The following is a 25,331-nucleotide window of genomic DNA, read 5'->3' as shown; positions in this document are numbered from 1 at the left end:
CAGAATGAAAAAATTGTGATATACTCATACAATGGGGCCATTTATAGCAGTTTTATCAACAGAAGTAATCTCAAAAATATAATGTTGAATGAAAAAACAAATTGCAGATAGATGAGTATAATAATTTATACAAAATATGCTATATATTTATAGCTACATACCTATGTTGCAAACATAAACAAAGATGAAACTCACAGGCACCAACTCAGGATGGAGTTGCCTCTGAGGAGGAGAAAATGAAATTAGGTTAGGGTAGAGGAACAGAGGTATACAGGTATATTTCTTAACAAAAATAGGAAGCATATACAGCAAAATATTAGGATTTGGTGGATCTGTGTAGCAAGGTGATATTCACAAATATTCATTATGCTGTGTACTTGAAATTACTAAAGTGTTTAATGAGCACCTCAATTTTAAAATACATAAAAATATATAAACTACTGTATAAAATACATAAACATCATTAACAGGTAATTCAGAAAGAAAGAAAATATCCAATAAAAATGGAGGTGATGGCAAATTCAACTTTAACTCACTAGTAAAAAAAATTAAAACATACACATACCATTTTGGCTTATCAATTGAGCATGAAATTTCAAAAATGTTAATAGCTAATATTAACAAGGGGGAAGGGTTGGCACACCCATTCACTGTTGATGAGGACTTAAGATGATATACATTTACTTAACATAGCAGTATATACGAAAAGGTAAAAAAAATATGTACATATATTTATAACTTTACCTCAGCAATTCCACTTTAAGAAATTTAAGCAAAGGAAGTGATCAGAAATGGGGACCAAGATTTATGCTTAAGTATGTTTATACCAGCGCTGTTAATAATAGTGATATCTTAGATACATGAGAGTTAATAAAAAACAGTAGGGAATGAAGCCAATTATGGCACATCTATAGAATACAATGCACCACAGCTGTTTCAAACAATATTTTAAAAGAATATTTAATGCCACTGAAATATGTCATTAATATGTTGTTAAGACAGGTTATTAAAGAGTTTGTAAAGTATGTTAGCAGGTATTTTTTGAAAAACAAATATATAAACAGGAAACATAATTTAGAGGTATCTATACAAAAATGTCAACAGTGGTTATCTCTGGATGGTGAAATTACGGATCTTTTTTGCCGTGTTTTTGATTTTATAATAGAGAAAGTTATTAAAAATAAAACATTCGCCAAAATAAGGTTTGTTTGATTAAAGATTTAAATATAAAATCTAATTATGGAAGAACTTGCAGAAAATTGAAAAAAAAGGGTTATCACCTGTCTGGGGGAATTTTAACTTTATCAGCTTTGAGGCTATTTAAATGATTGCACTATAAAAATCAGCATTACAAAAGATATTTTTTTAAGAGGGAAAATATTTTTATCAAATATTACAAGGAATTAAGATCTATCAAAAATAGCTAATTCAAATTTGTAAGATAAATGTCAAGATTTCCAAAGATAAATAGGTAAAAGACGGGACCATTCCCATAAGGGAAATACAGTTAGTAGACAAACAGTGGGTAAATGTTAATGCTCACCAGAAATCAAAGCAACGTAAGTGAAAGCAGTCTGAAAATGACGATTTACATATTCTAAAAGAAACAAAACAAAAAGGTTGAATGCTAATATTCAATGATGGTGAAGTTGCCCAGAAATTGACTCATACATTCATTTATAGCAGTATTGTTCCCACCCTTCAACCAGAAATGTTACTGATACCGACCACAGTTCTTGGCCTTCCCCAATCCATAGAAATTGATTAGAGGCCAGACAAGAAATTCAGGCAAGTCTTTACTGGGGCTCCTGCTGTAGCAGGAGGGAGCAAAAACAAGTAATAGGTTCCCTTGCTTGCCCCCTGAGGGGGTGAGGGGCAAGCTGGTTCCTTATATGGGGTGAGGGTAGGGGTGTAGCCAGGGGTCGGACTGGAGGGATGGCTTCGATGTTTTGCCCAGGCTCTGGTGGTGTTGAGTGCAGGGGGCATGTGTAGTACCCTGCTTTTGCTCCTGGCTCTTCAGAAGTGGCAGTTGGGTTGTCTGGTCTTTTTGTATCTTTTGTCCAGAATTTGCCCCAACTGCACATGCACAGAGTTATTTTTAGTCCGTTATAGTTTCTTTGCATTCTGTTGCTCGAGGAGAGGTGTGTCCAGGTGCAAGCACTGCAGCACTTGCAGCAAAGGGTCCCAGGTCCCAGCCTGTCTCATTATCATTAAGAACTTGTTCTTAAGAAATAATTTGGCAAAAGCAGAAAAGTGCCTCCTCACTTTCCCAACTTCCAAGTGTTGAAACTCCCAGGGCTCAGCCCTTTGACACCTTCTCTTTAATATCTACATGCATTGTTTGGAGGATCTCACTTGTGTACAGAGGCCTCTCTCCTCCTGGGTCTCCAGGGAGAAAGCAAAACCAAGCAGCAATTTTCCTGGGGGGAGGGGGGAGGTTGAAGGCAGTTCAAAGGCTCTGAACTCAGTTTGGGGGCAGTGGGCAGCAAAGACAGGAAGGCAGCAAAGAGAGTCAGAGAGACACCTAAAGCAAGCTTCATCGTAATATTAATTCCTTACCACGTTAATAACTAAAATTCCCAGGCTTTATCCACTTGCGAGTAAGGGTGAGGTCCCCAGGAATTCCCTCACTGCAATAGCCCTCAGCTCTCCTGCTTCCCACTAGATCTCAGCTGCCCTTGACCCCTACTTCCTAAGTCTGCAGGTATTATTTTTGTGAGGAAGCCCATTCATATTTTGGTTTCCTTGCTGAAGCCCATGTAGGGGAGCCAAAATTTGCCACCCCAAAAGGTCTCTTTGACAGGCAGATTATTTTGAGATGAAAATAATTAAAGCCCAAAAGACTCAGGAAGAAACTGTGACCTTCTCCCTAACTACCTAAAAGAATTTAGACAGAGGGCCTGTTTCCAGAACAGAGCTATCACCAGAGATCTCTGCAAAGAATATGGGGTAAGTGTGGTAGGAAAAACACAGCAGGGCCTAGAGATCAGAGTCCACTCTGTGGCCCATTGTTTCTGTGTGGTCCAGCAAATGACTGTTTAACAAACATTTGCTTTTCCATCTTCACGGGAATTGCGTTCCTCTCCTTTTAAGTCCCAAACCACTACCCCCAACATCCTCTTGTGTCTTTAGCTGAAGATGGTATTTAAGGGGAGGGCTTTGGCCATTTTGGCAAGTTACTCAGTTTTCCTGGGTCTCTCCCATGTTATTAAACTTTTGTTTACTTTTTTTCCTGTTAATGTGTCTCCTGTCGATTTAATTCTTAGACCAGTCAGAAGAACATAGAATGGTAGAGGAAAATTTCTTCCTCCCCGACACCTATAAACCACTTAAGGTGGGCACTTTAGCACTCCCTCTATGCCTACTAGGAGAGCCTCGACCAGCTAGGAGCTAGACCTTTCCCTCTGCTGGTGGCTGGCAGCTGCCTTGGGCCCCTGTGGCGACGAGGGGTGTCCTGCTCTTAGGTCAGGAAGCAGAACTGCTTGGGCCCCCAAGTCTCCTGAAATCTCTGTGTTCCACAAACACACTCACCCACTTGACATCCCAGCCTGGGGTCTCTCCTTCATGTGGGTTCTTTTATTGCTTCAGAATGTTTGGTTATTTACCATTCTTCATTCTCATGGCCTTGTGAGGTTGGAATCACAGGTTTCATTATCCCCATTGTAGAAGCGTCACAACAGTGTAGAACTGGACTCAAACTCAGCTCTTCTACTCTACTGTCTCTCTCCATGGCACCAAGTATGGCCAAAAGTAGGTACTGCTACACATATTGACAGCCTATCACTTTCTTCATTGTTTACACATTGCCTGTGAAAAATGGAAAAGGGAAGTTACTTTTCTATCAAGAGCTAAAACAAGCAGTTTTGCTCCAGAGATGATATGATAGCAGAAAAAAAGAATGCCCAGAGGCAAGGAGCCCTGTGTAAATCTCACTGTGTTCTCCCAGCCCCAAAATCCCAATTACACACCGGTTGACCGCTGAGATCTAATCGTCGCTGTTTCCTGAGGCATCAAAATGATGGTTCTTTCTCCCAGGATTCCACCGCCCGCCCCCGCCCCCGCTCAGCCTATCAGTCAGATTACGTGATCGGAGTGGAACTGTGGAGTGAAAAACAGCTCTCTCCAGGGTATCACTCCAGTTACCATACATTTAAAGGAAGCCTAGACACAGCAATATTTTTGTTCTCCTTTCCCTGAACTTTGCCTAGAGATAAAAGCTCCTTCCCCATCCTGGTTCACTCAGAGCAAAGCACTTACCCAAGTGCCTTCTTCCCCGCAAAACTCAGGCTGCTAAGGAAAGGGGAGGGTGCCTGTGGGCCTCACCTGAATAATCTGGCACTTTCTCAAGATGGGAGAACTGAAATTGGGGCTGATGGCGCTGGGCCTTTCCAGCTGGGGCCCAACAAGCGTTCTCCTGCCAGGTGTCATTTGAGTCAGGAACGAGACCGACCTTGGTTCAGAAGCAAAGGAAAGCTTTATCTTTCTGTCACAAAACGGAGAGGTGAGCATTCGCTCCGTAGAGTCGGCACTCTCCCGGACAGGCCGTGAGGTGAACTGCTTTCTAGAGATCTCCTCAGTTGGGAGGGGATGAAGCTACCCAGGGGCGGGCCCTGGGCGCGCTGCTCACGTTCCCGGCGCAGCGTCTCTGCGCACGGCCCGCCCCCACCGCCATCTTGAATTGCAGTGGCGCGTGCAGCGCTTCTGCGCACGCTCCGGAGCTGAGGTGCCGGGCATAGCCATTTCACACCAAGAATTCGGGTCTGAAGGGCCGGGTACAAAGCCTGTGCGCGCGACCCCCTCTGAGCAAGTGCAACTAGACCAAGCATAAAGGAAAAGGAAAAAAAAAAAAAAAGGTTAGACTTTATCACCCAGATTCTATTTCTATTTCCCGGGAATTGTTAATGGGCTTCGCTGGTGACAATGGGGTCAAATCCACACAGGTATCCTGACCCAGAGACCTCCAGGAATTCCTCCTCGCGTTTGAAAATATTCACCCCCTCCACCCGACCCAAAGGAAAAAAACTTCCCAAAGGCAGGTTTGCACTACCTGCCGTGGGCAGACCTTTGTGGTCAGTTCTTTCCTGTGCCTGCTGCAGACTCTCTGGCCCTTGGTTGTGACCCCTGGGGTCTAAGGAGTCAGACGGGGATAGACTCACCAGTGACTTCCCAGTCCTGACTCCCGAGAGTGACCTCTCCAGGCGGCGGGTCCTGTCCCTAGCACCCCTGGAAGGACCCCTCTGTGGGCCTTTCCCACTCTAGAGCCTGCTTTCTCTGGCCATTAACCTGAGAAAAGGAGCCACATTTTTCAATTTAAATTCAGGGTTAGCTGTTCTAAAACTGATGATGGGAAGTATTCAGAAAACAAATATGTTTTGGAGAGTGCTTTATTTTTTTAATACAAAGGAATGCATAACAACTTAGGGAGTCAATTTCAAAATCAAGACCAGGAAGCATAGACCCTATCTATATTATTTTTTCAAAAACACTATAAATCTGTTCTTTATTATAGTCAGTTAAATGGGTAGAAAAAGAGAAGGGAGGGAACGTGTATGTATAGGAGAAATAAAAAGCATGATGAAAGACTGTAATCAGTAAAAATAAGGATAGCAGGCACTGTGCTAAGCACCCTTCACGGATTATTCTCATTCTTCCCCCAAATCCTATGAAGTTAATAATAGTACTGTCCCTCTTTTAGAGTAGGGAAACTGAGGCCCAAAGATTTTAAATAATTTGCTTGCTAATGGGTCTAAAAACAGAGAAGCCAGCAAGGAAATGCAAATTCTCTGCTATCATAAAGCCTCCACTCAAGAGACAAATATCAAGAGACAGTCTTTTCCTCCAAAAGAAACAGTTATATATAACCTGTTATCTTAAAATTCTACAGCTAAATAATTCCTTTATCATTTCTTAACAACAGGAATGACAAGGGAAATTTTGTGCTTCAATAGAAAACTATGCACTGCCCACACCCAGCACAGCCTTCCTAGGTTATCTGATTCTAGAGGCATTTTACAACTGTGTACATTGTAGAGAACTAACACAAGTGCAAAATGCAGGTTCTGTGCTGTCCTGTAGAAGTTTGGTTGACTTCCCCGGAAGCTAAATGTGCTTCCACTTGCCCATTCATTTCAACATCCCTTTATCCATATAAATTTGTGGAGGTTTTATCTTCTCCTTTGAACTAGTTATAACACCCTGAACAGCTTCCTCATTAATGAGTTAAATACTTACCATATGTTCAGTTTTATATCTGAATGAGAGTCATGATTTTACCTTTTTTTAAAAAAATTATGTCTTAACAGAATTATCAAAGCATGTCAGAGTATCTCGTTGTTGCATTCTGGAGGACCCTTAGGCATGACCTAACCCAAATGGTTTCAAGAGTAACTGGATGACTATTGATGGTGTATAAATTAGGTCTTTTGTAGCAGTCTCACCCTGACAATTTCCTATCAAGCACACTGTTCTGTCCATGCCAAAGCTTCCTGGGCAAAGGTTCCAGTCCCCTCATCTTGGCTGGTCTTTTTTACTGTTGATTGGGGACAATTAATCTTTGTATAAATTATATATTTCAACCATAATGTCTCCATTACATCTGTCTTCTGCTATGTTTCATGGGCTGTTTCAAGCTATCTCCATTAAATAGCTGAGAAACGGCTTGAGAACATTTGTTTTTCAAATAATAATAACAGGGGCTTCCCTGTTGGCACAGTGGTTAAGAATCTGCCTGCCAATGCAGGGGACAGGGGGGTTCGATCCCTGGTCCGGGAAAATCCCACATGCCACGGAGCAACTAATCCCGTGTGCCACAACTACTGAGCCTGTGCTCTAGAGCCCGTGCTCCGCAACAAGAGAAGCCACTGCAATGAGAAGCCCGCACACCGCAACAAAGAGTAGCCCCGCTTGCCACAACTAGAGAAAGCCTGCATGCAGCAACAAAGACCCGATGCAGCCAAAAATAAATAAATAAATAAATTTATTAAATAAATAAAATTTAAAAAAATAAAATAACAATAATAAACACATGCTCTATGTCTATCTGCAGTGCAAGAGCACAATTCCCTTTTTCTTTTTTTTTTTTTTTTTTGCGGTACGCGGGCCTCTCACTGTTGTGGCCTCTCTCGTGCGGAGCACAGGCTCCGGACGTGCAGGCTTAGCGGCCATGGCTCACGGGCCCAGCCGCTCCGCGGCATGTGGGATCTTCCTGGACCGGGGCACGAACCCATGTCCCCTGGATCAGCAGGTGGACTCTCAACCACTACGCCACCAGGGAAGCCCACAAAATCATTTTTTTAAATCTTAGATACATAAAGAGCTCATAGCCAATTCCTACAACCTTGGCAAAACTACCTTTTGTTGTGTGTGCTTTGGAGTAAGACAAACATAATTTCAGATTTCATTCCACCACTTACTAGAGTGTGGATTTGGGCAACTCAGTAACCTCCCTAAGCCTCAGTTTTCCTCTCTGTATAAAGGGAATAATCATACATGCATCATTATAGGGTTGTTCCTGAGGTTTCAGTGAGATCTCATAGAGTCTGGTATCTTTGGGAGTTGGCACCTGAACTGTTAACCCCTGACTTCTAGGCCTGCCTAGGAATTGATGACTAATCATGACAGTAAGATACCCTGTGGAAACGTGATGAGTCACTGGCAGCACTTGAAGCATATCTCTGGGAACTGTTCCTGATTTCTTGTAGCCAAGGACTTCATTTGCTGAGCTCAGAAAGCTTTTGTGAAATGACTGTGTGACATGGAGCAAACACCAGCTGCTGTAGAGAGTCTTCGGCCACTTCGATCTAAGTGATGCCCCAGTCCTGCCTGATACTGGGAATAAGGACAGTGCCTCTGGCTATCCCATTGTCAGAAGCACTGGGACCCAGAGAAAGAGAGCTGCCGTGCTAATGGCTCACCTTCCCAAACTGTGCCCTTAGTTTACTGCAATCAGCCAATTCAGTTCATAGCTTGGTTGGTCTCCCTTAGGAGCCCAGCATGAGCACCCCTCATCAAGCCCAACCAACACCCGAAGCAGCTGTAGGATGCTGGCACAGAGTCTACTATGCCCACCCTCTTACCCACAGAGGAGAAGACCCTTGTCAAACTTGAAGGAGCCAACAATGGTCTGTGTCTGTCTAGCTGTTCAAAACCAACTTAAATCTTTACTTCTTTTTGCTTCCAAGCATAATGCAAACAGAGGAAAAAGCTTTTCCATTCTACTGGAACTACTAAACTCATAAAATACATTATTGGTTCCAGAGTATCCAGTCACAAAAAAGATAGCTCTGGTTTTGTTTGTTTGTTCTTTCATTGTTCCACAAACCGGCAGCTGTAATTCTGATGGGGAGAATAAAAGGGCCAGCACAGATCAGGAAACATAAAAATAAGTGTAAAAGGAGTTCTCATCTCTTTGCTCCCTAGCTCTTCACTTTAGACTCTGGGAATGAGAGAGTATCAGAGTTTACAGGGACCCAGAAGTCCTTAGATCCAATCTACATAGATTAGACATGTGGCCTCAGACAAGGAATCTCAGAGTCTCAGTTTTCTCACTTGTAAAATGGAGGAACTAATTTTTGTCTCATTTGTTACAAAAATCAAATGAGCTCTGATTGTGCCAAGCACATTCCATGAAATAACATTTCATCCTCACACTTCCATTTTACAGATGAGAAAACTGAGGCAAAGAGCGGTTACATTATTTACACAAGGTCACACAACTAGTCAGAGGCAGACCCCACGCAGAGGTTAATCTGAAAAGGTTAATCGATTCAGGCATGATGATCTTGGATGAATAAATACCTGCTTGAAATGCTTAAAACATTCTTTCAAATAATCTAAAACATCATCTGCAATCTTGTGTTCACCTTTCATTTGTTTACTTGTCTTAAAAAACAGATAAGGAAACAGATAAGGAAAAGGTTAGACTCCAGGCCAACCCCTTTTCAAATAAGGACATGTTCCAAGCCAGCTCAAAGAAGTGTCCCTACTTGTTTTTGTTGCCAAAAACGCGGCCTCTGTGCACCAGTGCTGAATCGAATCTCGGAGACAGAGTTTTGGGTAAAGTAGAAAAGAATAACTTCATTGCTTTGGCAAGCAAAGGGGGACACAGCAGGCTCCTGCCCTTGAAAACTGTGTGTCCCCCACCCGGGAGGTTTTGGTGAGGAGTTTTATAGCGATAGTTCAAGTGCGAGGTTGCTGATAAATTAGGGTGTGTGAGGGGCCTGCACTCCTTTAATCTGGTCTCAGATAATCTCTTGATGAACTTCTTTGGTTCCTTTAATCTGGCCTCTCAGGTGGTCTTCTCTGGAATGAAGAATGGGAGGCGGGGGTTAGTTCTATAAAGAACTTAAAGATATTGTTATGTGTATCCCTAAGGCAGAACCATGACCTGCCCCCAAGGCTGCACTATTGTTTCTTGACTGCTCCTCCCTTGTCTCCGCATCCCCTCCCTTCCCTGATTAGCAACTGTTAGAATCTGCCCTTTGCAACTCAGGGAAGGTCATGGAAGCTGGAGTCTGTTCCCTACAAACAAGGAATGGGGGACACAGAAAGGCTTTCATGTCCAGGAGCCCCACAGGGTCCTGCTCAGTTTCATTCCCACGTAGTACAAGAATGTCCACACAGATCGATCTGTGCCCCATTAAAGCTTGGTCATTTTCCTGGTGGCAGTCTGGCCCCAAGCAGGTGTAGGAGAGGGTAGTCATTTTCCAATGACGTGATCCTACAAACTTTATAAATTTCATCTTGGAAGTGGAATAAGAATGAGGAAAGAAAGCTCAGTGCAGGCCTGAGGAAAGCCAGGGATTGACAGCATATGGTTTAGAAAACTGACCCTGGATTCAGGTGGCCTTGATTTCCTCTCCCTCAGCCTTTTACTGATAAAATATGGTTTTGTTCTAGTTCTTAATCTCTTAAATCTCAACTGTAAAATGAGGGAAATAATAGTACCAATCCAAAACGTACTGTTTCAATTATTCTTTCCTCGGAATTCTGCCAAGAGGCCACAATTCTCAGGTATCCCCAGTTTCTGATGATGAAAGCAAGAAAATCTGATTTGGAATATAAAGCCCCATGTCTCCCATCATCAGAGATTTTCACCTTGATCCCACGCCTTCTCCCTCCTCTTGCTCTATCTATGTAAAATATTTTTTCTTCTGATTAACTTTCTTATCGCCATTACACTGAAAGGAAAGGTTACGTTCAGGTCATTAAAGTCCAGCCTCTTGAAATCTCTATTTCTTCAAGAAGCTCTTCAAATGAAAAGGAAGCAAGTACAGGGCAATTTTTAAGGCTCTAACTATAAGTCCATTATTATTTTAGATTGAGGATTGCAGACAAGAGAAAGCACGGGGCCCTACCACTGTGCACCATGCTGCTAACTCGCTGGAGGCTTCAGGCTCCGTGGGATCAGGCCATGGGAAATGAAGTGTCCTCCATCACCTGCTGGGCTTTCTGGGGTGTGGAAATGACTAAAGATCCCACTGATGGATCTGCTGATTCCAATGTATTGATGGGATCAACTACCTTATAATCAGGTCCCAAAGGCCTGGGGGCCATTGCATCCCTCTAAGGCAGAGCCTTCACACATTTTTAATGAAGCACTTTTGTCAGTTTGAAAAAAATTTTGAGTGCCCCTCCAAAATACATGGACATTTACCTGTTTGTAAAGTATATAGCACTAATACATAGTACTGTATACAAGTGATACAGTATAAATATATTATAAGCATTATATATACACAAAATTTTCAAAGGTGATATCTTCATTGGTTTGGGAGGCTATAATAGAATACCATAGACTGGGTGGCTTACAAACAACAGAAATTTATTTCTCACGGTTCTGGAGGCTGGGAAGTCCAAGATCAAGGCACCAGCAGATTTGGTGTATGATGAAGGCCTCACAGATGGCCATATTCTCATTGTAACGTCACATGGAGGAAGGGGCTAGGGAACTGTCTGGGGTTCATTTCATATGGACACTGATCCCATTCATGAGGCCTCTGCCATCATGATCTCATCACCTACCAAATGCCCTATCCATTTACCATCACCCTGGGGGCTAGGTTTCATATACTAATTTGTGGGGGACACAAACATTCAGCCTAGAGCAGGTGACACAAGAAAAATCAGAAAGATCTATTATTTTCTTCTTGTGCCCCAACAGATGTCTCAAGCACCACTCTGAGGAAATGGTTCTCAAACTTTGGGTGACCAAGAATAATCTGAAGAGTTTGTTTAAAATTAAGGTTGTCCAGGCTCCAGCCCTGGAAGTTCTTATTCACTCGGTCATGGGAAGAGCCTATAATTCTTTTCCTGAGCTCTCAGGCTGACTCTGATTCCAGCCCTCAATCAGATTTTGGAACCACTGATCCAGACCCTTCTGTTTTCCTCCCCTTTTAATTTTCCACTAAATTTTAATCCTGTGATCGTGCTGTTATCTACCTCCTGGACCCCCTACATGAATTAAAAACAATAAAAATGGTAAGAATAGCTGCCATTTATTATTTCCTGCTTGGCAGGATTGCTAAGGACTTACCTCTTTACATTATCTCCTTTAATCTCATCAGGTAGATATACTTAGTCCCACTACACAGATGGAAAAATCTAAAGCTCAGAACACTAATGACTTGCCCCAGGTCACCCAGTTAGGAAGTGATAGGCCAGGGACCTTAACTTAGATCTGTCTGATTCCAAAGCCAGGACTCTTGACCACTAAGCATACTGCCTCAAAATAAATCACTGTAATTTACTGAACTTCTACCATGAACCAGGCACTTGGCTGGGCACTTCACATATAAATCCGTAATACTAATGATATACCTGTGTTTGTAGAAGTGTGAATCTCAGTCCGCAAATTCTGATGTGGAAGAAATACCTTTATTTTCTGTAACCCACCTGAGTTATGACTCCAAACTCCTATTATTTAGGCCCTCCTAGATTCTTTCTTACCCCGCCCCACCCACACTTCTGGATCTGACACAAGACCCAGAAATGGGGTTAGGGGTAAGCACCTGATCATCTGACATCAGTCCACATAGGTGACCACTAAGGGGCCACTCCTGCCCATCTTCATGACCTGTTGGCACCGGAGGCTTACTGCTACTGACACCGCATGGCAGGCACAGGGACATCTTTTGTCCCCCTGCTGACACACTCACAGCCATTTTTTCTTTGGGTTCTTACCACTTTCTGGAAACAAGGGACTGTCCCCTCTGCCCTCATAGACAAATCTCCCTCTCTCCCCACCCACTTAGAAAGCCCAAGACACTCTCTTTCTAGTGCTGGGATGGTAGGGGTACTCTTTCTCCCTTCACATCCCTTTGAAACATTTTTAGCCTTTTACTTGCCATTGTTGGTTAGAATTCACTTACTCTAGGTCCTAAGTTTCAGGAAGACAAAAGGTTTATAGTCTTCTCTCTACTTTACTCTTCTTAAGTGGAAGGGAGAGGGTGAGGGAAGAGGTTGGGAGAAATATATTGTTGATACCTCAAAGTATTATCCCCCGCCCATGTTCTCTTATTTTACAGGTGAGGAGATGGAACTCATTAAGGTTAAGTAACATTTTGCCAGCTAGTTGATAATAGACCCAGGATCCCAGAGGCACTTGGATTCACTGGTTTCTTGGTGAGTTAATCTGTAGAGTGAGGCCGGGGGTGGAGTTGGTACCTGGCAGTACCCAAAGGATAAGAGATGAGGTGGGCCCAGGGGAGAGGAGCCAGGTAGATAGTCAGCTGGTTTTAGGTTCCAACTTTCTGGGAAATAAGAAGTAAAGTGGAACCTTCAGATCCTGCTTAACTATGCAGGTAGGATGGAGCCAGCCAAGAAGCCAGCACAGAAACCTCTGCTCAGAAATCATGCATTTGACTAGATGGTCTCCAAGGTATAGTCCTCTGGAAGCTGAGGCAGCCACAAGACACTACAGAGTTAAGTTTTGGCCTAGGATCAGTCTGTCCAAACTGCCGGTGGTTTCAGAAGGTCCTATCAGTTCGTTTCATCCGGGCAATGATCACCAAGTTATCTAACTGCCTACCCAACATTTCCCCTTGGATGTCTAAGAGGCATCTCAGACTCCACCTGGGCAAAACTGAATTTTTGATTTTCCATCACCAAACCTGCTCCACTCACATCCTTTCCTATCTCAGCTGGTAGCAACACCATTGTCCCACTTGCTCAAGCCAAAGTCCTTGAAGTCATCTTCAACTCCTCTCTTTCTCTGCATCCCAGTAGTCAGGAAATCCTGTTGTATCCACCTTCAAAATATATCCACCACCCATCCATCAGTCCCCAATTCCACTGTTACTGTGCTGAACCAAGGCACCATCACCTCTTGCTGGATCACTGTAATAGCCTCTTAGCAGATCTACCCACTTGCACCCTTGTTTGCTAATAATTTGCTCCTAGTCTTAGAAACTAAAATGATCTTTTACAAATATTATACAAATCATATCACTCTTCTGCTCAGAATGGTTCCCCATGTCTCATACTATAAAAGCCAAAGTCCCTAATCACTGGCCTCCTTGCTGTTCCTGGGACATTCCAGGCATGCTCCTACCTCAGGGCCTTTGCACTGGCTGTTCTGGCTACCTGATGCTCTCCTCAACATGTCCACAGGGGCAACTTCCTCAAACCCTTGCTCAAAGTTCAGCTTCCCAACAAGGCTCACCTTGACCATTCTATTTAAAATCACTACCTTCCCCAACCCCCTTAACTCAGCCATACTTTTCCTTTTCCCATAGCTCTGATTACATTCTACCAATCTACATAAATCTCTTATTTATTATGTCTATTGCCTGTTATCTGACTCCTCCCATCTCCTGTGGTACATAAGCTCCACAAGGACTGGAATCTTCGTCTGTTCTCTTCACTTGCATATCTCAAGTACCTAGAGCAGTGCCTGGAATATAATAGATATTTTTTAAAAGTTTGAAAAATGAATAAAGTTTAAATAAAACTAGAAACCCAAGGAATATTACAAGAGCCACACCTGAATTTCCCCTGTCTGGTTTTGCCAAGTGGCCTTACTTCTCAGTCGTCTACCCAGTTAGAGCATCCATTAACACAGAGGAGGAAAGAGTGTGTTTACTCTAGGGCCATCTTTCAATGGGGCCCCCAGCAAAGGCATCCAGTTCTGCATCTTTGCTCCTCCATCAGCTCCTTCTTAGACTGAGGATAGAAGTTTTCTGCCCCTTTCAGCTATAGAAATGTCGCCCATCACTCTTTGACCACAGGCACCAGCAATTTTGCTAAACTCAATAGAAAACAGACCACCTGGGGCTCTCCACATAGCAGAGTCCTTTCCTTTCTCTTGGGGTTTAGCCTGCAATTTGAAATACCACTGCCAGGAGCCTGCATTCCCTTTGCATACTGCCAGAGAGAGACTTAGGCAACCATGTGGGAGTCACCTACTCCTGACCTTTGACAGTACTTCCAAACACAACACATTAACTTTAAATTGATTAATTTAGAACTGTGACCTTGGCCCAAGAAGGTAAGAGTACATGACAAGATATTTTATTTTCAAAATGTATCAGGATAAAAAATACTTTTGTAAATCAACCTTTTTTTTGTATGAGATAGAGTTAGATTTGGGTTCAGTGTAGGAAGGAAAGTGTCTGAACACTAGAAAACATGTTTAAAAGGTTAATTATTAATGGGCAGTCTTCTCTAACAAAGTATCAATAGGCAATCTGCTCTCTTTAGCTTCAGAAATTAGCAAGAAGACCTCGGTCCGGGTGAGACAGGAGAAATGGAAAATTCCCTGTGTGTCTCTATTTTCTTGGTTTTGTGCATCTTTATCCAATCAAGTGCCCATGGACAAAGCCTGGGACTAGGTAAGAGCCTGCCTTTTCTCCGGAAATGGGCATGGATTTTCTTTTTTAAATGTACGTCACAATGAATCCAAGTGTTCTTGGCTATGTGGAACAGAACTTGCTTCACAGCATACGAGGTGTTCTGTTAGTGGCATCGAAGGTCACAAGGACGTGTAGCTGTTTGTAGGCAGAACTGAAAGTTTAGGAAGCCACTCTGGGAGTAGAAGTCTTCTCAAAGAGCTTGCAACTAGCAATGAAGTCTCTCGCATATCCTATTAAGAAATAGTCAGGATAAGACTTCTCTGGTGGCAAATAATCTGAAGGAGTTTCAGATCTTCCTGAGAGTTAATTTGGCATCTAATTTGCAGTTGAGGAGAACAGCTTGCAATGAAATGCTTCATCTTGCTGAGGGTTGTCTAATTGCTGGCTTTCTCAGAAGACAGGAATTTGTAGAATCCTCTTTCCAGTCAGGTTGAAAACAGAGCTATCATTGCACATTTTCTAGACTTCACTTTTTCTGCCAGAGTTTTACTCTGAGACTGAGGAATTCAACAGCAGTCACACCTGTTTGGTCTGTAAATTCACACACTAGGTTGATGCCCAAAGAGATCCAAATGCTTGATCAGGTAGGTGGATTCCAGGTTCCTGGCTAAACAGTGCATTGGATCAATAAACGATGGATATGAAGTGAACTGAACACTTTGGGCAGATGACACTGGCCTTTGGGACTTTGTTTTTGTGCTGGTTACTTGTCAGGACCTAGAAACTCTAAGGTAGAGGCTTAGATTTTTCTTTCCTCGAAGACTGCTTGGAGGGAGCTCCGAAAAGAATTAGGAACTTACTACCCAAAGATTGCCTGAAAATTCCAGAACATTTTTTTTCTCCTTTAAGAAAAAAGGCTGTTCTTTATGTTTAATTATTATTTTGTATACTAGGTCAGTTAATAACTTATTAGCAGTATTAATTATTACCATTCATTGAGCAATTTGTGTGTCAACCACAAGGTTAATTATTTTGCATACATCATCTCACTTATCAAGCTGAGTCCAAAAATGATAATAATAATTTAGAGCCATCCGGGCAGAATTGCTGATGATTTTTATTCCGTGTTCACAGGGATATTGGTAAAGGGCCTTTCCTGCCCTTTGGCCCAGAATGTTGTTTTTGTTAATTTTTTACTGAAGTATAATATATATCTACAAAAGTGCCTATATCGTAAGTGCTCAATGAATTTTCACAATCTGAGCCAGCATCCCAGAAACCTCCCTTGCACACCTCTTGAGCCTTAACATAGATTATTTTGCTTTTGGGGGAAGCTTTTCGATAATGGACACATACAGTATATGCTCTTTTGCTTCTGGCTTCTTTCACTAAACATGATGTTGGTGAGATTCAACCATGCATTTGCATGAGGTGTGACTCATCATTCTGTTCACTGTAGCATTCCGTCGTATGAATATACCACCCTTGGTTTATCCATTCTGCTACTGACTGGCCCAGTCGATGTTTCAGTAGAGACTTGGGGGTTGGAAGCCATTAGAGCCGAGGTGAAGGATAAAAGGCAGGATGGCCTCCCCGGGGGTTGCTGAGTATCGTCCACATTTCCCTCACCAAATCCTGTGCTGGTCAGCTACTGCTTTCCCAGGGTCCTGGTTTGTCCAAAAGCTGAGGGAAGTGGCCACTATTAGCAGGAAGGTTCTTCAAGGGAAAGGATCAGAGTCAGGAGGCCTCTTGTTCCTTTGAGAGCAGAATGTCTTGGCAGAATTTCTTCTGCAGGGAGTCAGCCAAGATGTGTGTGCATGAGGCTGGTGGGACATCCACCTGGGGCATTGCAAGGAGGCAAGCATCCCACAGTAGAGCCCTGAAAGGTTGAGTATCTATACCTTGTAGGATGGTTTTCCAAACTGCCCCCCAGGGGAGATTTTGGTTGCCACAACTGGGGAGAGAGTGCTCTTGGCATATGGGGGTAGAAGCCAGGGACGCTGCTAAACATCCTACAATGGACAGAACAGCCCCACAGCAGTGAATTATTCAGGACGAAGTGTCAATACTGCCAAGGTGGAGAACACTTGGTCTGTACCAAGCTTCAACTGTCACTAGTCAGGGGCCAGGAGGAACTCCCATAGGACCCTTCCTCCTTAACCCCAATCCTCCCAGCTTACCTTTTATTATTATTAACGACATTGCTAATGGACCGACTAATATATTGTGCACCCTGTATATGCCAGACACTGTGCAAACATTTTATCCCACCCTCACCTTGTGGTTGAGTCAGCCAGCTGAAAATTGACTTGCTGGAGGTCCCATGATTGCTCAGGGCAGAGCCACGAGAGGCACCTAGAGGTTGATCTGTCTGCCTAAGGCTACAGGTTTCTGGCCGTTGTGCTCACACCCAGTGGTTTAACAGCCAGAGATCCCTAGAAATACATTCTGCTGGGTTCCTCTCACAGGAGAGGACTATTTGAATAATTCCTGCCTACCAGCACCAAGGGAAACAAGATATGGTGAGCCTCCTGAAGACCCCAGGACACAGAGCTACCATCGTTCTCATCCCCAGACCTCCCTGCCTGAGGCCCAGTCCGCCCCACTGGCGTGGCCAGGAGGATCAATACTGCTTAAATGGGAGCTGCTACTCCTAGACCCTGGCAGCCCCACCTTCCAGCGGTATCCGCGACCACTGCCTAAGGTGCCTGCCCCCTCCCTGCAATTCCAGCCACAGAGTCCACATCCTAGAAGCAACTGAAGGCCAGCCGTCAGTCACTCATTCATTTAACAAGTAAGTGTGCATAGGCATCTGCCATATATAAGGCAGTGCTTTTAATACAACAGTTCTCAAACTTCCTGGTCCCAGGACACCATTACATTCTCCAAAATTATTCAGAATTCCGAAGAGCTCTTTTTTTTTATATTATTTATTTTACTTATGTATTTTGGCTGCTGCGCCAGGTCTTAGTTGAGGCACGTGGGATCTTTGTTGCGGCACGCAGGCTTCTTAGTTGTGGCATGAGAACTCTTAGTTGCAGCATGCATGCGGGATCTAGTTCCCTGACCAGGGATAGGACCCAGGCCCCCTGCAATGGGAACGTGGAGTCTTACCTACTGAACCACCAGGGAGATCCCCCAAAGAGCTCTTTTTTACGTGGAACACAGGTATCAATATTTACCATATTAGAGACTAAAACTGAGAATTTTTTTTTTAATTTTAATGCTTTTAAAAATAAAAAAGTCATCACATGCTAACATATGTAACATATTATGAGGAATAACTTGTATTTTCCAAACAACAACAAAAAAAGTGAGTCAGAAGAGTGACATTGGTTCACAAAGAAATTTCGCTAATTTTGTAATGTCTGGTTTAATAGAAGCAGCTGGATTTTTTCATCTGTTTCTGTATTGAATCTGTTGTGATATGTTGCTTTGTCCAGAGTACATGAAGAAAACTGGACTCACATATAGGAAAAGGGAGGACATCCTCAGAGGTCCTGCCAAGGCCCACACTCAGAACTGCTGTTATTTGTGCAGCAGACACTGTACAACTGTAGACCGCACAGTAGCCCCTGCTCTCCATGAGCTTACTGTCGAATCGGGTGGACCAAGAGTAGGGAGATGGGAGCTGCCTGCACTGCCAGCAGCAATAAGGGGGCCATCATCCATAGAGAATGCAAAATAATAATAGACCTTACGAAAAGTTGGTCTTCCTTTCATCATCACAATTCTATATAATGCCAGTGATAAAACTAAAGCCCCTCCCCCTCAAAATAGTTTTTTGGTCAAATTTGTAAACAACTGCTGTGGTTACTGTTGAGTTTTATTAATATATATGTAAACTTCAAATAATCACAGTTTTATATTACTTCTCCTTGAATAAATGTTCTCTGTTGATGTCAATTTAGAGACCTCCCAGTTTTGCAGTTGGCCCCTGATACTCGTGGACTGTGACATGTGCTCATTGCAAGTGTCTAATGGTTCAGAATCCTCCCAGCTCACTTTGGTCATCTCATGTCTCCAAATCCCGTGGTACTTATTGCCTGTTCTTGCATTTAAACAGCAGATTTGAAATTTAAAATGATAGCGTAGTGATTATAAAGACAAAGATACAGAACCCGAGTACTTCAATTCTCCTATCCCGTGTGACCACTTAGAGTTCTGTGTTTAAAATGTAAAACAGTAAAACAGATTTTACAGTGAACTGTGAAGTATAATATTTTGTTTGGTAAGTAAAAATTTTGTTTCTTCCAGGAAATATCTTTAATGCACTTGCGTATCTTTAAAGTGGAAATGTATTCTTCTTTTTTAATTGTTCATTGCTTTAAAACTAAATAACAAATCAAGAAAATAGTGATTATTGCTGATTTTTGCATGCATATAACTGAAAATAGCTTTGTCTTATAGAGCAAAGTGGTATTAAAATGATCCATTCTGGGTTTCAAATATATAAGGTATACCACTGAGTCTAATAAAGGAGATAAGATGTATATATAAAATTTTTTCAACTAAACCATAAAATATGCCAAGTACCACTGGAGAGGAGTGCAATGGAGTGAGTGTTTCTGTCCCCCCAAAATTCATATGTTGAAATCCTAACCCTCAATAGCATGGCATCTTAGGAGGTGGGGACTTTGGGTGGTGATTCAGTCATGAGGGTGGAGCCCTCATGAATGGGATTAGTGTCTTTATAAAAGGGACCCCAAAGAACTCACTCACTGTCTGTTCACCATGTGAGGAAACCTGGAAGAGGGTTTTCACCAGAACCCCAACATGCTGGCACCCTGATCTCAGACTTCCAGCCTCCAGAACTGTGAGAAAAATTTCTGTTGGTTACAAGCCACCCAGTCTATTGTAATTTGTTACAACAGCCTGAGTTGACTAAGACAAGGTGCAGGTAGAGATGGAGAAGAGTTTACTTCCAAGTACGTAGAGGAAAGGCTTCTGGGAGGAAGCAGCATTTGAGCCGAGTCTTGTAGGATGGAATCTGGACAAAAGTGAAGGAGGCTTTCCTTGTGCATAAGAAAAGGCACAGAGCCAATAAAGTACATATGTTTTCCAAGTCCAAACACCTTCCAAAAACAGGCCTTCCAGGAAGGAGAAGAAGAAAAAAAAAAAAATAGGAAGGAGTTGATAGCAATACTACATCACAACTGCAATAAACCGAAAACACCTTGAATGCCCAACAATAAACCATCAAGGATGGAGGGTCCAGGTATTACTAATTCCTCCTTTAAACAAGCATTGTTTTGAATACCTACTACTAGAAGTTCTAGGAACTTTTGGGAACAATGATGATGAGATTCAGAAATAAAAGGCTTAATGCTGACCCTTAGGCACTCATAGTGCAATACAAGTGTTCTTAGCCTAGCCCAGGGATGGGTTTCAGAGAGGCTGGATGCCTCTTAGGATGGTACCCAAGGCTGTATGAATGTGCATTTGAGGGCAGGAGAGAAGTCATAACTTCTGGCAAATTATCAAAGGGACCTGTGACCTCCAAAAGGTTACATAACAACTGGTCTTGTAGCTTTTAAAAAATAAGTATGAGGAAATTTTAAAGGCAGTAAAGTGGGGGAGAAAAAGAGGACTAACTAACCTACATATTGAATCACAACTATGATAAAACTACATTCATGTATATTGCTAGGGATTTGAAATATATGTAAAGATCTATAAAGAGTATTAAGGCCATGGGGGGGGAGAGAGAGAGAGAGAGAGAGAGAGAGAGTGAGAGAGAGAGAGAGAGAGAGAGAGACTGAGACTCTGAGAGAATGTGTGTGTATGTGTTTTAAGTGTTTAAATGTGAAAGAAAAAAAAAGTTTTTTTTAAAAACCTGGTAAGCTGCAGTTAGATTGGTCCTGGATTTGTTGTCCCTAGAGGGGCCACCTCCTACCATCCTCATAGGCTTAGCCAAGCCCAGAATTACAGCCCCAGCGGGACCTGAAAATTCCTAACAGGCCTCCACAACTGTAGGGAAGGTGGTTCATGAGTACTACTTGAGGTAGTATCCAGAGATGGAACTCATTCACCTGGGCGAGTACATGAAAGCAGAATCGGCAGAAAGCCAGCCCCAGAATTCTCGTGAAATTCTACATGCTTTCTGCTAGAGACCCTCCCACCCACTGCCATACTTCCTGGCCCTATGGCTGAGCCATTCTGGAGTCCTCCTGAGGGCATCGTACCCAGAGAGGACAAGCCTGAGGTGAGAGGACAGCAGCCTATCTCCCACCCTGCTTGCCTTTCACAAGGGACCCAGGACCTGAACCCATATTTAATTGTGGGCCAGGTGAGCAAGATCCCCACCACCACATTCTCGCTGCCCTGTTTTCCACACCAGCTGCCACAATGCTACAAGGCATGCGGCGTCCTTGCAGGCGAGTCAGCAGGGAGAAGGGAAGGAGAGGCAGGGCTGGGCCAGAGCCTTGCCCGATTTTAGGTATGGTCCACAAGACACATATGAGCAGTCCCAGTTACATTCTCCAAGGGGATGTGACCACCTTGACCTCAGCCTGGGGTGTGTGCCTGATATCCATGGGGCCCAGCAATTCTCATGGCCAGAAGGGTGGCCATACACTGGTTCCCAGGAGAGTGTTCATTTTAGAGCGGGGCCCTGTCAGCCAGGGATCAGAGTCCAGCCCACTAGGGAAGGGGGCTGGCCAGGAGCAGGCAGAACATCTGGACCCCTGCCAAACAAGCTGAGGATCATGGCCAGACTTCAGCCCCAAGGTGAAAACTAGAAAAATGGGTCAGAGCCCAGCCAGTCCTGCAGGGAGTGGGGTTGCTATGTTAAGGTAGACAGCAGGTGCACCCAGCTGCTGACAATCAGGCACCTAGCTTAGGGCAAGGAGACAAACTCGAGTCATTCCCACACTGGAAGATTCAGGGTGCAGCTACGCTTCTCAAGAGAAGGTGTAATTCGTAGGCATTGCCACAAGGCAGCGCAGTGACGCCTTAGCTGCTTCCAGGGTTTCAGGAGAGGATTCAGGTATGGGAAAAACCAAGTTTCTGGATGACTCTGGAAAACTCATGACTATTGGTTAACGTCACTCTCCTCTCTGCTTATGACTCTATTTCCAGAAACACTCATAGTTGCGATATTTCCACCATGGGATTTGAGGGGAGGGGTAGGAAGAAGTAAAGAGAAGATCAAGTGTATTGAAGGGGAGGCCTCTTTGTCTGTCCCCAGCATTTTCTCCTCCATATATACAGGTTCACCTTCAGGGGCCTGGTAAAGTAGATTTTAACAGCTTTTAGATGGCATGTTGTGGCATTAAAATAGTTCTTATGACGATATAAAGGTGGCAACACTGAACAGTATTTTCGTTCCAAGGCTAAGTGGGACAAAAGTAGTATACCTAACTGTGTGTGTCTTGTGATTACAACTCCATGAAAATGTATATTTAAGGAAAAAAAACTACTAGAAGAAAATGTACAAACATGTTCAGACTTCAGTTGAGTTTATATCTAAATTTTTGTCTCTTCCAACTTTTATGTAATGTTGTACTATGTATATAGTGTTTTGCTTTATGATTTGAATAATTTAAAAATTCACATCAAAATGATAAAACAAAGGGATTTGACTAGTCAGAGGTTCTCGAACTTTAGTGTGTATGAGAAACTTATTAAAATAAGATTTTATTAAATCTCATTTATTTATAAAATAAATAAATTCTATTAAATTTGTTAAATAAATAAATCTTATTAAAATCAGATTTCTGGGTCCCATCTGCAAGTTTCTAACTCAGTGGGCCTGGGGTGGATCCAGGAATTTGCATTTCTAGAGTTCCCAAGGGCTGCTTCAAGTGCGGGGAGTACACCTTGAGAACCACTAGAAAAACAAAAATAGACAGTTAATGGCAAAACATTAACCTGACTTGAACCCAGGTCTCCTGATTTTCAGGTTTAAGGCTCTTCCCTCAGAAACAATACAAGCTTCCAGGGCAAACCTGGCGTTCATTTCTCAGTCTCCTGGAGGGGGGAAGGGGAGAGATGTCTATTGATCCTGAATATTGACCTCCCTCAGGGGTAGCCATCTCCCAAATAATATAAAACCCCTAGATATTTGTGACAATTTATTCCTCCAAAATAAAACATGGTCATGGTGAAAAGAAAGTGGTTCTTGAATTGGAAAAAAAAAAAAATTCCCAAGCTGAGATTTACTTGTAATTGGTAGAAAAATACTAGTTGCAATAATGAATTAACCACACACAGTAAAGCATGCCTTGGCAGGCCTGAAAATAGGATCCAGCAAATTCTTTTCGTATGAGCTGGGCATTACCAAGAGCTGGGCAGAGCCTGTGATTCTCAGTTGACTAGGACTGGCCTTTCTGTGACTGAGAAAAACTTTCCAGTGACAAATGTTCCAGCTTCCTTATCCCAAGACAAACCAAAATAGTGAAAACAACATACTTCTTTATACTGAAATATAACAAGATCAACACCAGCAAATTATAGCATTTATTAACCACCTACTGTGTACCAGGCTCCATGGTTTGTACGAAAACATGTTCCTAAGGACACAAAAATGAAAAAGCACACTACCATTCATCAAGGAGCTTCCCAATTGACCAAGTCTGGAGACCCCTACAGCTCTGTGTGTGTGTGTGTGTGTGTGTGTGTGTGTGTGTGTGTGTGTAGATTAGAGATTGGAAGAGGCATAATTTCAACACAGTATGATAAGTGCACAATTGGGTACAAAACATCAAGGCCCTGAGGCAGGGAGAGGTTAGCAGAGAAGACTTTATAGAGGAAGTGATATTTGAGTTGAGCCTTGAAGGAGAAGTGGGAGGACGTAGCAAGCAGAAGGAAAAGCATGAGCCAGTCTTGGAGGCTTGAAAACAGAAAATGAAACTGGGAATCCCTGAGACGTTTGCTGTAGCTCAGAGGAGGGCACAAAAAAAGAAGTGGCCAGAGGTAAGGGCATCAAAGGCCATGCTAATGTGTTTGGCCCTCACCCTGGAGGCAGTGGGGCCACCACTGAGGTTGGTGTTTGAAAAAGGGAGGGACTTGGCTCTTGGCTGCCTTTCCTGCTTGGTGGATGGCTTCCCCTCACAGCCTGGCTGAAACCCCAGCCACTCCCTGATAGAAAGCAATGCTATCAGCAGGAAAAGGCAGGGCTGGCACTCGGAAGTTACAGGCTCTGCAACTGCACCTGGCTGGTGCCCACAAACACTCAGATCTTCCTCCCAGGAGGGCTCCAGCCCATGGGCAACTCTATTTGAAATTTACTTGTTAACTGCTATTCCTAACACTAAATGGTAGGAGGGATTTACACCAATGAAACTGAGGCAGGAACACATACTAGAAGCTTGAATAGGAACCTTCCATTTAAAAAGTACCTTCTTCTAAGTCTGAAAAGAGAACCATTTGCAAATTCCACGTCACACTAGTTTATAAACCTATAGCAATTTCAACTTTAAAAACTTATTCCTACCTACATGATATCACTTGATTCTCATCATATCCCTGTAAAGAATACTGGGCAGGTATCATTATGCCCATTTTACAGATGTAAAGGTTCACCAGCCAAAGGCCACTAGGAACACACTTGGAGTCAAATGAAAGTTAGGATTATTTGGCTTACTGCAGGAAGGGAGGACACACTCCAGAGAAACCCAGGGGCATCCCTGCACGAGGAGTTGAGAGGGGCTTCTTAGAAAATTTGGGCTTGTGACAGATGAAACTAAGGAAAGGTTGGGGAAGCAGGAGCAAACCTGGATGGGATTCTGTCAAAGGGGAAGGGGGCCATTCAGTGATCTAGTATCTAAATAATTTAATAATTAGTTATTGTGAACTCATTATTGCTTAATTTAATCAATAACATTCCAGCAGGCAGAACTAGAGCTGGCATTGGTACAGGAGCAATAGTCTCTCCTTGTTAGTTGGAAGCAGGGAATGTTTAGTCACATTTTATGGATTCAGAGTGGCCTCCTTTCTGTCCTGTTGCAAATGTATCTGCAAAGGGTCCTTGTAGCACATTGTTTGTTTTGTGGGCGTTGTCTATGTTCAGTTGGGAACATCACGGTCTGGCTGCCAGCGAGGCTCCTTTTTGTTGCTGTTGTGTTTGTTTTCATTTTCTCACATACCAAGAAACCTGGGTAATCTCTTTGATATCTCCCAATACCTCCACCCTAGCTGAACAGCCTTAGGCGGCTGCCTTTACCTCCTGCGCCTCCGATTTCCCACCAGTAGTATCCCTTCCAGCACTGATATCCTGAGTGTCAAGAGAGCTCATTGAGAGGCATCGTGGTACCCTGAGACCTTCCACAGCTACCTCATCTGGTGTCAGCTATTTAACCGTTAGTTAATGGTAGAGAGAAATATGAAGGCAAAGTTCTATCCACTTTAAACACGAAACATTGCCCCCTGCCTCAAGCCTAGTGCAACTCAGTTGCCTTGAGCCACTCAAAGATTCCCAGACAACAGCAGGACAAAGGCACGATTCTGTAAGAGCAAGCCAAGCAGTAAATGACCATTAGACCTTTGGTCCCAAGGCTGTTTTAGAGTGGGCCAGACACACATCCATTTTTGGATACAGTA

General features: G+C 43.1%; 1 protein-coding gene and 1 long non-coding RNA gene across 4 annotated transcripts in view; one reads left to right on the top strand and one right to left on the bottom strand.

The window, feature by feature from the left end:
* LOC307181576 overlaps positions 1 to 5,008 on the bottom strand; it is a 98,966-nt gene extending 93,958 nt beyond the window's left edge. For all 3 annotated transcript variants that reach the window (XR_013826954.1, XR_013826955.1, XR_013826956.1), the window contains exons 1-4: positions 4,324 to 5,008; positions 3,532 to 3,807; positions 1,544 to 1,597; positions 162 to 222 (exon numbers count right to left, since the gene is read on the bottom strand). This is a non-coding gene — a long non-coding RNA (uncharacterized lncRNA). The remainder of the gene's footprint in view (positions 1 to 161; positions 223 to 1,543; positions 1,598 to 3,531; positions 3,808 to 4,323) is intronic.
* LIPC (lipase C, hepatic type) overlaps positions 1 to 25,331 on the top strand; it is a 173,793-nt gene that overhangs the window by 3,946 nt on the left and 144,516 nt on the right. Inside the window, exons 2-3 of the mRNA XM_079912117.1 lie at positions 12,525 to 12,621; positions 14,698 to 14,828. Of these exons, the coding sequence (XP_079768243.1) occupies positions 14,744 to 14,828 (85 nt within the window). The 5' untranslated portion in view covers positions 12,525 to 12,621; positions 14,698 to 14,743. The remainder of the gene's footprint in view (positions 1 to 12,524; positions 12,622 to 14,697; positions 14,829 to 25,331) is intronic.

Source organism: Stenella coeruleoalba (genome assembly GCF_951394435.1).
Source record: "Stenella coeruleoalba genome assembly, chromosome: 2".
Lineage (NCBI taxonomy): Eukaryota > Metazoa > Chordata > Mammalia > Artiodactyla > Delphinidae > Stenella > Stenella coeruleoalba.
This window is presented reverse-complemented; position numbering and strand designations above follow the sequence as displayed.